Source organism: Rasamsonia byssochlamydoides (assembly GCF_041956645.1).
Source record: "Rasamsonia byssochlamydoides strain NRRL 3658 unplaced genomic scaffold VTN77scaffold_54, whole genome shotgun sequence".
In the NCBI taxonomy this organism is placed as follows: domain Eukaryota; kingdom Fungi; phylum Ascomycota; class Eurotiomycetes; order Eurotiales; family Trichocomaceae; genus Rasamsonia; species Rasamsonia byssochlamydoides.
Genome location: NW_027192437.1, coordinates 63,482 through 76,393, shown reverse-complemented (window position 1 = coordinate 76,393; position 12,912 = coordinate 63,482). Strand labels below are relative to the sequence as shown.

The 12,912-nt window shown below is 49.7% G+C and overlaps 3 protein-coding genes across 3 annotated transcripts; all 3 read left to right on the top strand.

Moving 5' to 3' along the window:
- Nucleotides 1–1,565: 1,565 nt before the first annotated feature.
- Nucleotides 1,566–2,977, top strand: VTN77DRAFT_6902 (uncharacterized protein; the record flags this gene model as incomplete). Its single annotated transcript, XM_069423232.1, has 2 exons — nt 1,566–2,309; nt 2,411–2,977. The coding sequence occupies 2 exons, from the start codon at nt 1,566–1,568 to the stop codon at nt 2,975–2,977; spliced, it is 1,311 nt and encodes a 436-aa protein (XP_069275791.1).
- A 1,872-nt stretch (nt 2,978–4,849) lies between these two features.
- Nucleotides 4,850–6,637, top strand: VTN77DRAFT_6901 (uncharacterized protein; the record flags this gene model as incomplete). Its single annotated transcript, XM_069423231.1, has 3 exons — nt 4,850–4,901; nt 4,966–5,108; nt 5,198–6,637. The coding sequence occupies 3 exons, from the start codon at nt 4,850–4,852 to the stop codon at nt 6,635–6,637; spliced, it is 1,635 nt and encodes a 544-aa protein (XP_069275790.1).
- Nucleotides 6,638–8,756: 2,119 nt separating this feature from the next.
- VTN77DRAFT_6900 (uncharacterized protein) lies at nt 8,757–9,856 on the top strand (the record flags this gene model as incomplete). The annotated part of the gene is made up of 2 exons (XM_069423230.1): nt 8,757–9,642; nt 9,699–9,856. The coding sequence occupies 2 exons, from the start codon at nt 8,757–8,759 to the stop codon at nt 9,854–9,856; spliced, it is 1,044 nt and encodes a 347-aa protein (XP_069275789.1).
- Between the last annotated feature and the right edge of the window lie 3,056 nt (nt 9,857–12,912).

Below are 12,912 nucleotides of genomic sequence, written 5' to 3'. Positions count from 1 at the left end.
ACACGGCGACAGGCCGGATGCGCAGGATCTCGGTGCACAGCGCGTTGATGTACGGCAGGTTCTTCTCGTCGTCGAAGGTGGGCGAGCGATCGGGCCCGATGACAGCGTCCAGCTCGGCGTGGGCGGCCTCGAGAGTGACAGGATTCGTGACGAGCATGAGGATGCCGCTGCACAGCGTGCTGGCGGTCGTGTCGCTGCCTGCGCCAAACAGCGACGCCGGCACGAACGAGAAGTCGCGCTCGCTCAGCATGGCAAATGACTCGGGATCCTCCTGGCGGGCTTGCAGCAGCAGCTTGGTCAGCGAGTCCGGCACGTTCTTCTTCGTCTGCAACTCCTCCTGCACCTGCCGCACCAGCGCCATGTTGACGGCGGCCTCGACACGTCCTCGACGCTGCACCTCGGCCTTCCACGGCGCCAGGAAGTTGGGCACGTATTTCAGGATGGGCAGGCTCTCGGCCAGATATCGCCCCGGCACGTTCAGCGAGGCGGAGTACTGCATGAACGCCAGCCGCTGGCGGATGATCTTCGCGTCCATCGAGTCGACGCGGTGGCCGTACGAGATGCTGAACACGACGCTCGACGTGAACCGGTCGATCAGGGCCTCGTATGACTGCGGCTGCGAGAGCAGCGCATGGCAGAGACGCGTGGCCTCCGCCTCCTGCACGGGTTTATACAGACGCAAGGCAGACGGGTTCAGGGCCTGGTGCAGCAGTTTCCGCCGGATCTGCCATTCCTTGCCGTACGGCTGCACCAGGATGCTGGCGTTGTCCCAGTACAGCTCGCCCATGACGACGAACCGCGGCCGCGAGCTGTACTTGTTGCTGCGCTTCTCGAGCAGGTCGACGGCGACGTTGGGGTCGGAGATGACCACCGTCGGGCGGCGGCCGATCCAGAGGGTGAAGATGGGCCCGTAGACCTTCGACCACTGCTCAAACTGGATCCAGGGGGATGACTTAGGGATGATCAGCTTGTTGCCGATAAAGGGGAGTGGCCGGGGGCCTGGAGGCATGCGCAGCGTCAGGATCCAGTCGTGGAGCAGTAGCCCGACGAGGGACAGCAGCAGTATCGCCGGCATCACATACCACGACTGGAGGAGGTTGAAGACTGGCTGGAGTTGAAGCAGCATGGCGAGTTACATCAATGGACCTGAGGTCGATAAGGATTGATCCTGAGGAGGTACCCGAGGGACTATCCTGAGGATGTCCCCTGGAGTTGATATCAACAGGTTGACAACTCTGCTATACAAGACAAGACGAAGAACTCCGCCGGCCCCACGAGGTCCATCTCCATCTCTATCTGTCGTGATATCCCCACTCCACTCGTCCCGTGGGGTAATCCCGGCCTTGAGAGCGACTAGCTAGCAACCAAGCTAGTTGCATCTAACTATTTTCCCGGCAAAAATATGGAACGGATAGCCGATAGCTTCCTCGAAGAGCTCAGCTAGCAGTTGATACGCAAATACAAATGCCTGGTCGACCTTCAATTCTCGTCCGCTAAGACGCAGGTTCTATTTACTACACAGAAATCAAACACCTACTTTATCGAAATAATACTTCTGGTCTACTATGCCAGCACCTGGCTTCTTCCGCAAAAGCCCCACGGGCATCAAAGTCCTCATCGTCGGCGCCGGCTTTGCCGGGCTCACGGCCGCCATCGAATGTGACCGCAAGGGCCACGACGTCCTGCTGCTGGAGGCCTTCCCCGAGCTGAAGATCCTCGGCGACATCATCTCCTTCGGCCCCAACAGCGGCCGCATCTTCCAGCAGTGGGAGGGCGTCGAGCCGCAGCTGGACCGGATCTGCCACCAGTCCGACGGCGTGCACTTCGTGTCGTACAAGGGCGAGTACCTCTTCAAGCAGTACTGGCATGACGAGGAGCCGTACGGGAAGAAGTTCAATGGCCACCGCGGCGAGATCCACGAGATTGTCTTCAATCACGCCCGCGCGAGAGGCATCGACATCCGCCTGGGGCATCGCGTCGTTGACTACTTCGAAACCGACACGGAGGCGGGTGTGGTTGTCCAGAAGCAGAATGGCGAGAAGCTGCGATTTACAGCAGACGTCGTCTTCGCCGCCGACGGCGTCCGCTCCACAGGAAGGAAGATTGTGCTGGGGTATGACGACAAGCCCAGGTCGAGCGGTTATGCCGTCTACCGCACCTGGTTCGACTCGTCGAGGTTGAAGAGCCCGTTGACGGATCACCTATGGAAGCATGGCGACACCCACTGGGCGTGGATCGGGCCGGACGTGCACTTTTTGGCTGCGTCGTTGAAGAATGGCAAGGACTTTAGCTGGGTTTGTACGCATAAGGTGGGTTGACTTGTTGATATACATCCCACGCACACTCATATATTTCCGTATCTGATATATACTATCCTGCCTGCTCCGCTTGCAATATTGACCTGTCGCAGGATGAAGCCGACATCGAAGACTCATGGTCAACCCCCGGCAAGATCGAAGACTGCCTCAAAGTTGTCGAGGGCTGGGACCCGGTCGTACAAGAGATCGTCAAAGCGACGCCAACCGACTACCTCGTGGACTGGAAGCTCGTCTACCGCGACCCGCTCCCAACATGGATCAGCCCGAAGCAGCGGATCGCGCTGATCGGGGACGCAGCACACCCATTCCTGCCGACCTCCATCCAGGGCGCGAGCCAGTCGATGGAAGATGGCGTGACGCTGGCCGTCTGTCTGGAGAAGAGCGGGCGGGCGAATGTCCAGGAGGCGCTGCGCGCGTACGAGCGCATCCGCTACGATCGCGTGCTGAAGGCGCAGAAGACGGGCGAGACGACGCGCGACAAGTGGCACAAGGCTGACTGGGAGGAGGTCAAGAAGAATCCTCAGGTGCTCAAGCTGCAGCGGGAGAGGTGGCTGTTGGATTTCGACTCGGATCGGCATGCCTATGAGGTGTATGATGGGGTAGTTGAGGAGTTGCGGAGGGAGCAGGAGCGGAAACAGAAAGAGCAGGCGAAGTTATGACATGAATTCTAGCTGGTAAGAAGTATTCTATCAGAGGAAGTATATTTGTAGACATGATTGAGCAATGTTTTATCTACATATTGTCTGCAATTACAGCATGTACATACATCAAGATATAACGCTATCTATGAGGTACAATATACACCATCTACATAATCTGACTCGTGAGCAGTATTATTACCTTCATCATTTCCACTCTGTTCATTACAATCTTCTTCTTCTTCTTCTTCTTTTAAAAAAAAATCAATCAAGAATATCATCCCATTCTACGGAACACAATGGGATCTAGAGATACTTTGCTAGAACAGAGCCATGGGCAACAAAGCCATGGACAGTCAGTTTCTATACTGGAATGATAATCGTAGTAATAATGGCAACAACCCCACCTGGAGAAAAGAAACAATAACTAACGACAGGATCTATTCAAGATGGTCGGTCCATCGATCGATCACTAATCATGAAATAAATAAAATATGTACTACGGAGTATGTACAGGACAGTCATAGTGACAGCCCGGGTCTCTGTGCCGTATACTCCACATAGATAGATGGATATGGATATGGGGGCTAGCCGCTATCGACGGATTGCTTAATGAATGGATTGATTGGTTGATGACAGTTTCCCCGCGGCAAAACCCCGCCTGATCCACTGTCTCTCCACTCTCCACTTAGTTAATATTAAGTTGCCCCGGGGCCCCGCATGGATTAGTAATATGGTAATCTCCGAGTGAGGTCCATGGCATGTATGTATGGACTGTACCGGACAGGACAGAACAGAACAATTTGTCGATTATTATGATTATTCACTGAATAAGGAGGCGATAGTTTAATAACTACGATAACAGGAACTAACTCTCTGGGAACGTCCGAGGTAGGTATGTATTGTGCTGTACTCCGCACTCAGGAATCTAACTGCCCACTGTGTGGGGTTATGCCGACGTATGTCCATACATATGTACAGTACAGTATTCGTCCCTAGGCTGGGTGACTGAGTCGATCCTATCTATCCTAAGGATCATAATGGATCCTATCATCCTACATATTCTGATTGATTCAACGAGTATTACCAAGCCATATACTGTACTGTACATGAAGATCCAAGGAAGAAGAGGAATAATACTAATCAATAGGATCAATAGATATGTACTCCGTACATTGCCCTGTAATGAATTGCCCTACAGGACAGGACGGTATTGTCATCTGTTTCGTCAGGGCAGAAATAGTTTAGCTTACCTTAGTGGATGGATCCTGCAGGTGCTGAAGAATCTTGTGGACTAGTGGACAGTGGACAGTGGCAGTGGACGCCCGTGACACTAACATTGTAGGTAATTAGTAGTAGTTTAGCGTTGTTTGTCTGTTGTTTGTGGTTCTGGCAAAATTCAAAAGGATGACAGGACCCGATGGGGCGAGACAGGCAAAACAAGAGTCGAAAGACAAGCTTATTAGACCGGTCGATGGTTTGCAGTCCCTACCTTCCTACTTAACCGATCTATCGATCCATCCATATATATTGCCCCATATATATTTTTATATACATATATATATGGATATTGGCTAATTGGATTGGCTTATCTCCCTTCCCCTCTCCTTTCAGCTACTAGATAGGTAGTACAACAGTACCTAGGACTGTACAACGGTGCGTGCTCCCGACAGTTGGTGATATTTTATTTTATTAACTGCCGCCTTCCACTTTACTCGATATTGACATTAACACTGCTACTTGGCATTGCGTGCTACCTAATAATACTGCATGGAGATGGGCTGACTCACTGACAGGAAGAAATACCAACTTACTAACAACGTCAATCCAATTCGAACGGTCCTACGAATCTGTCATATCATATTCTATTATCATATATTCTATGCTATCACCATGCCCTTCGGCATCCTCGACTGCAAGAAGATGGAGCTCGTGCCGGGGACGGGTCTGTATTTCTTACACCAGCTATTCCATACGCCTTTCCTAACTGTGGCTGACTCTGATGACAGCCATCATGGGCGACAAGGACAGTATCGACTTGCCCCCCGAATACGCGCACATCCCGCGTGAGCTGCTGAAGCATGGCCGCGGCAAGTTTTCGCATATCATTCTTGTTCCGCAGCCGAGTGATGAGCCGGAGGATCCGTTGAATGTATATCCCCCTTACCTCTGTGTATACATACCACTTGGCCAAGTGATCTATATACATGATGCGATGCATGCATACTGATATTAACACAGTGGCCACAATGGCGTAAAGACCTCGTCCTCCTCATCATCGGCCTGTCAGCCGGCGTCGTCGGCGCTTTTGGCCCCATGCTGTCACCCGGCTTCGTCCAGATCTCCGCCGAGCTGGCAATCAGCGTCAACACGCTGTCACAAGCAACCGCCTGGCTGATCCTGACCCTGGGCCTGTGCGTATTCATCATCAACCCGCTCGCAAAGCTCTACGGCAAGCGGCCGATCTATATCTTCGCGATCGTCTGCCTCTTCATCAGCAGCGTCTGGGCAGCGGCGTCCAAGTCGTACTCATCCTTCCTCGCCAGCCGTGTCCTTGGCGGTGTGGGCATGGCCCCGTATGAGATTCTTGTGCTTGCTACGATCAAGGATCTGTATTTCGTCCATGAGCGCGGCACCCGCATCGCGGCGTGGAATCTGTTTCTGATGTGCGGCATCGCCGGAGGATCGTTTATCTCGGGCTATATCATCCAGAATTTGGGCTTTCGCTGGACGTTCTGGGTTTGTGCCATCCTGTTTGGAATCTTTCTCTTTGGGATCGTCTTCCTCGTGCCGGAGACGACGTATAGTCGAAGACCGTTGCATGTCCCGACAACTGAGAAGACTTCCGATGGAGAGAAAAACGGTTCTTTGGAAAAATCAGAAACAATCCAGGTCGAAACCGTCCAGTCAACTTCCCCTCGGTCATTCTCGTACCTCTCTAGCCTCCGCATCTTCACCGGCCGCCACACCACCGCATCCAGCTTCAAGATCTTCGCCCGCCCGTTCGTCCTCTTCTTCTACCCAGCCGTGTTCTGGGGCTTCCTCTGCTTCGGCACGACCATCACCTGGATCGTGGTGTTTTCTGTCGTCAACGGGGTCATCTTCGTCGCGCCGCCGTACAACTTCTCCATCGCGCAGACGGGGCTGATCAGCCTGAGCCCGTTCATCCTGACCATGATCGGCGAGATCGTCTCAGGGCCGCTGAATGATTGGATTTGTGTCTACTTGACGAACAAGAACCGCGGCATCTACGAGCCGGAGTTCCGGCTGCCGCTGATCATCATCGTGGCCGTCCTCGGCGCCGTCGGGTTTTTCGGCTTTGGCGCCACAGTCCACTACCAGACGCACTGGTCCGGGCCTGTCCTGACCTTCGGCCTGGCTAACATGTCCATGGCCTTTGTCTCGACGTGCGTCTTCGGCTACGTCGTTGACTGCTACCCGGCGCTGAGCGAGGAGATTTTCGTCTCGATCAACGCGCGCAACCTGCTCACGTTCGGACTGACGTATTTCGTGAACGACTGGCTGGCGCGGGATGGTGTGTTGCTGGTGTTCAGCGTCCTGGGCGCGCTGTTCCTGTTTGTCTGCGCGCTGACTATCCCGCTGTGGGTGTTTGGGAAGAGGATCCGCAGCTGGATTGGGCGGAATCGGTGGTTGCAGGAGTTTATGACGGATGAAGAGTAGTCAACAGCCCATATGAACATATGCCTGCATGACATGTGCGTCTTACCACAATATGGAGTAGGAATATCATGCTGATTTCGATTCAACGACATGTGGGAGAATGGTCAGCCATCAATTCTAACTCGACAAGATTGTCAATGGAAGGAACCATTTTGATTTTTGTCTAGGAAACTTCGAGTCTTGGATAACGTACATGCCAGACCTGAATATGTACGTATATATGTACAGATATCAGTAGCTCCATGCTCAAGACGATAATCCTACTTATAACTATTTAGAGTCATTGACTACACACCGTGAAAACCACTTCGTTACCTGATTTTGGAAATATATTTACTAATAGAAGGGTCGTAGTGTCAAGGTATCCTCTGCTCATCGTCCTGAAACAGATGGACAGACTGAACGTGAGAATCAGGTCTTGAAAACATACCTCCGCAGTTACGTCAATTATGCTCAGGATGATTGGGAAAAACTATCGCCAGATGCTCAGCTTGCTTCTGCTTGACACTGTCATGTATCCATAAGAGTCATAGCTTTTTGAGCCGAGCCCCCCGGGGCATATGATGGTTGGCAGGTTGACTGGAGAAAGTAGATAGTATTACTAACTATATTAAGGCTATAGATAAGTAGCTATAGGATAAATTTTCTTAGAATAAAAACGAATAATAAGCCCAAACCAATCGACTAGGCAGTCCCATCTGGAATACTGAGTCGGAGATGAAGTTTATGTTGATGCCCATTATTTTGCTGCTGAAGCTGCTAATCAGTCCTTTGGCTAAGATTCATGGTTCTGTGGCCAATCGTTTAGGTTGCTGATTGACGCCGAATCTCGACTGGATTTGAAGGCATCTTCGGAAGCGGAGAGAAGAGACGATGAAGGCACTCCGAACAAAATTGCCGCCACGGGAAGGAAGTTTGTACTTGTCCAACGCATCCATTCTGTTCAGCTTTGGAATAATTAACAGGAAAAAAAAAGGTGGCTCGACCGCGGCTTGTCGTGGTTATCTAGGTAGATATTATAATCAAACTATTTAACCGAGGCATGCGATGCTATGCATTCTCGCGCCATATGGACGGAACTTCAACCATCTTTTCCTGTTCGTTATCACGTTACAACAGGCGTTTATATCATAGTTACTTATGCTGTACAGCGCGATGGAATGAACCTGACGTGGCACAATTAAGACGAGGTGGGACGCGTTGCATGATCTTTTCCAGGGTGACGTCGAACTGGCATTGGGCCGGTACACTGACCTGCTGAGGTAAAATTCGAGCGGAGAGATCTACAGACATTGACAGTCGTTCAAATCATGGAAATTAAGTCACTGCTAAGTAAACAGAATCGGATATTAAGCGCAAGACAGCAAAGGCTCCAAGAAGATGGGATGAAATTGAGCTTTCCCTGCGTAGGGGAAAAAAAAATCATGTGTCAATTGAGACGCTAATGGCGATGTAAGATGATAATATTATTTTGTGATCCCCTCCAGAGTTCTCGACATGCGAGAATTAAATTTTGCAAGAAATAACTTTCCTTTGTCTAGTATTACAATGGTGTACTGTACATGGTTGAGCGTCATTGGTGGGATTTCTTATCTTTTACCGTATCCCTGAGAGGTACCTAGCTGTGGGATAGATCTATGTACGGAGTACTGTGCCTTGGTACTCTGCCCTCTATCTATGGGGAAAGAAATCTTATTAGTACAGTACATAGTCACCAGGACAAATCAGAATGACTGACTGCAATATACGTCCATACAAAATTAGTTCTTGGCTGGAAATTGACAGTGTCTCCAATGGTCCATAACCGAGAGGTTAAAAGCTGTATGCATGTTATTTATATGCCACGTCTAGAAATAAACTTAATTTTCCGAGGTTTAGCTAGCATACATAAGAGGAAGTGTTGTATGTATATCTAGCCTAACTCCAGTTATATCTTACTTCTAGATTACCCCATTACCCCGCATTGTTACTGCCATGGCATCCTATCGATATTGATATCAATCTACCTTTTACCTTTTCACAGCTTCCTACAACTGTATATAATCTGAAGCTGGAGTAGTTATTATCACGCTGGTTCTTTCCCTGAATTATCGATACTAGAGGCTACAGAGTCAACGACATGCTCCTCTCGGAAAACAACCGCCTCATCTACCGCTACGATGCCGAAACGCTCTGGATCGAGGCCTGGGGTCCCAACGCCCTCCGGGTGCGCGCCACCAAGCAGGCGCAGATGCCAGGTGAGAACTGGGCGCTGCAGATCGACCCAGTATCAACCAGCCCATTCACTACCGTCAACGACGATGAAGGCATCCTCACCAACGGGACCATCAAAGCCGTGATCAGCGCGCGCGGCAAACTGATGATCTACAACGCTGCAGACGGTAAACTCCTGTTGGAAGAGTACACACGCAACCGCAAAGACCCGCGCGATCCAAAATGCAGCGCGCTGAAGGTCGAGGCGCGCGAGTTCTGCCCCATCCCCGGCAGCAGTGACTACCACCTAACCGTGCGGTTCGAGTCGCTGGACCGCAACGAGAAGGTCTTTGGCATGGGCCAGTACCAGCAGCCGTACCTCGACCTGAAAGGGCTGGATCTGGAGCTGGCGCAGCGCAATTCCCAGGCCAGTGTCCCTTTCGCCGTGTCGTCGCGCGGCTACGGCTTCCTGTGGAATAACCCGGGCGTGGGCCGGGCGGTCTTTGGCAAGAATATAACCTCCTTCGAGGCGTATTCTACCCAGGTGATGGACTACTGGGTTGTTGCGGGCGACACGCCCCGGGATATCGTCGAGACGTATGCATCTGTCACCGGCACCGTGCCCATGATGCCTGAGTACGGCCTTGGCTTCTGGCAGTGCAAGCTGCGCTATCAGACGCAGGAGGAGCTGCTGGAGGTAGCGCGCGAGTACAAACGACGAAACCTGCCCATCGACTTGATTGTCATCGACTTCTTCCACTGGCCGCTGCAGGGCGACTGGAAGTTTGATCCTGTGTACTGGCCGGATCCAGGTACGTCTCCCTGTAAAAATGATGGTATTCATCTAGCTAAGCTGACACTGACACAGACGCCATGATCCGCGAACTGCGCGAAATGAACATCGAGCTGATGGTCTCCATCTGGCCGACGGTCGACAAGCGGAGTGAAAACTACGACGAGATGCTGGCCAAGGGGTTCCTGATCCGCACTGACCGCGGCATCCGCGAGTTTATTAGATGTGTCTGATTGACAAATTAGCTTACTACGTCAGATGTTGTGATTCACTCTTACCGGGAATATCGGTTTCCGGGTACGGAAAAGTTGAATAGGCACCAAGGTAAATAAGCTCCAGCGTTCTCCATACCGAATGTATGTCCGTGAAGTGAACATGACATGTCCGTTTCCCAGTCTTTTGAAAGCTTTTCCGAAAACAGTCTTGGAGATACGGGCTTTCCGCCCCCAGCACCAAGCTGTGGGCAGGTATTTGGAAGCCTCGAACAATAATGGTGGCATCTGCTCCCTCTCTTCTGTTCCCCCATAGTTTTCTCCGCAACGCCTGAGTGACAAATCCCGGGAATGACATGATACTGAAGAATGTTTTGAAAAGATTTCGATTCACTATGCTTATGGCAAGGAACAAACCGTCTCGAATCACCTCTGATTTCCACCTTTTAAATTTCTCGCATGGTACTACGTGAAGAGTGTAAACCACGCATCACTTTTTGTGTTGTTCCCGGTGTACGGGCTGTTGGATCAGGAATGGGAACGGATAAAACATAAAAGGAACAATACCAACTGTTAACTTTCTATGTGAACTAGTATCAAGCAGTCACCTTCCTGGAAACAGTGGAGGAGGTAAACTTGTGGTAACCATCGCTTACGTGATAGCGTAACCTTGCGATGCTTTGGCATAATTAAAAATGTGCCCTATTGAAGATGTGTTGAGGAATAGCCGCGTGAGATAGTCGTTGAACAGGTGACCATCCGATGGCTAGGAAAACTATGCTAATTCAGAGTCTGACGAGCCTTGAGGCTTTGCTAGCCTTGCTTGCCATCTATATCGGGGATCGGATGCGTCATCGTGGGGGACTCTGGATTGCCTCCTTTTCAGCACACTCACCATTTCAATTCAGATAACTACTTCTGAAGGCGTCCGACAGATTCCTCGACAGGAGCGAAATCTTCTTCGGATACCCGTAGATCAATCACTAACTTCTTCTGCAACAATTTATTGGTTGAAGGGATTCCGTATATAGATTTAATACAGACTGATGACTTCATCTCTAGGCCCTAGGGCTAGGGGTTTACCGAAGGATTCGGCGAACAGGCCACAGGGAGCTGACTAGCCTTGGTGCCTGTAACGGGGCTTAACGGCTTCGTATTGCTAATCTAATGACTAGAATAGCCTACAGAACGACGCGATGGGGAAAAAAAGAATCAGGGCAATTGTGCGAGGCTTATAAGCCTCACTCAATAATAAATGGACCAATCAGAAAGCAAGAACAAAACAAGCAATCAGAATGCGAGGGACTCTACGAGGGCTCTGCCCGGGTTCTCCTCCGGGCTCTGGCCCGTGACAGTGCCTAAGGCACCAACTCCTGCGACATGCATAAAAATGTTTGAAGGTACTTTATATGGCTTGACAATTTCTTAGTCAGGTCTCAAAGATAATTTTTCTTTTAGTGAGATCGACTCAGGGTGTTGCTTGTATTCTCCCTAACCAGTGGAGCCTCAATGTGATTGGTCAGTTTGACTGGGGTCTATGGGAGTAAGATTTTCCGTTGGGGGGGTGCAGCCGAGCAATTAGGCGAGTTAAGAAATTACTATGATAGAGCAGTTGAACTATTTGTGTTGGAGTGGCTGTAAATTGACTATACTAGAGTGGTTGAATTGTTTGTACTGGAGTGGTTAGAAGTTGGTTGCACTAGAGCGGCTAAACTTACTACGCTAGAGCGGTTGCAATATTAACTATACTAGAATGGCTGGACTCTTTGCACTAGAGCGGTTGGGAATTGACTGTACTAGACCGGTTAGGAATTGTTTGAATTAGAGCGGCTGAACTGTTTACACTAGAGTGGTTAAAAATTGGTTGCACTAGAGCGGTTGAACCGGCTGCAGTTAACTACACTAGAGTGGTTGGACTGTTTATACAAGAGCGGTTAGGAATTGTTTGAACCAGATTGTTGCAAATTCACGTTGCAAATTGACTATGATAGAGTGGTTGGAAGTTTATTACACTAAAGCAGTTAAAGGTCGAAAAGTTCGACCCGACAAGACGGATGGCGTTAAACCCTTTCTATCCATCATTACGTAACGGCAAGTTCCCTTGACACCTAATCACCCATGCTACCCTTGACATCTATGGTTTTGACAAGTAGAACAATGTCCAATTCCATACAATAATCGGCTTCAATTGTTCGCGACGTCCTTGGGCATTCAAATAAATAGTTATCATGCACATAACATACCGGCCATTGAGTGATGTGCGCCATTATCCAGGTGGTGTAGTGGGGGAAAAGGCAACGTTGGAATGATAGTATAGAAGCACACTCTTCTAGATTATGTAGTTTTTACGAATGACAACTCCCTTCTCACTTTTCGATACGGCTCAATAACGTAGCATTTTGTTCTTTTTCCTTGCTCTTCATTGGATATTGCCAGCATGAATTCTCTTTATGTTTTAAAGGGTTCTAAGGAGGTTCGTTTGTCTTTACTTGTGATAATTCTTTCTACTACAAGACCTCAAGAGGTTGAAAACCAGCCTCATTGTTGGATATTGCTATTATTCTTTGACTATTCGATCAGTTATTCAGAGAGATTCATTGCCTTTTGTCTCTGATTCCTTTGCCTTCTCCCTCGATAGGAAGGAGCCTACGATTTGTCCTGTTTTAGTGGTAGGGATGGAAATAACTCAAGTCGGGCAAAACAGTTCCGAACAGCTAGGTAGAAATTGGTTGCATGCCAATACAGTAATCAGCAGTGTAAGGAGAATAGCCGAAGGAAAAGAGGTCAGAAATATTTGTAACAAAATGTGCTGTCCATAAATACAATGTATCCGTCTAGTAGATATACAATAAAAAATGAACATGTTTAAACATTGACATTGCTAAATGTGACGGCTCAGTCAAAAACGAAGTAAATTCATGTTTGGTAGCNTAATTACAAGAATTCGAAGCTGAGGAAGGAAGAAGAGAAGAAAATTGGAATCAGGACTGTGGGCGAGGGATGTGATACATCGAAGCGAGAGCGACCCGGCCCTTTCCTAATTCGGAACTATCACGTGATCACGAGTCACCTGACCG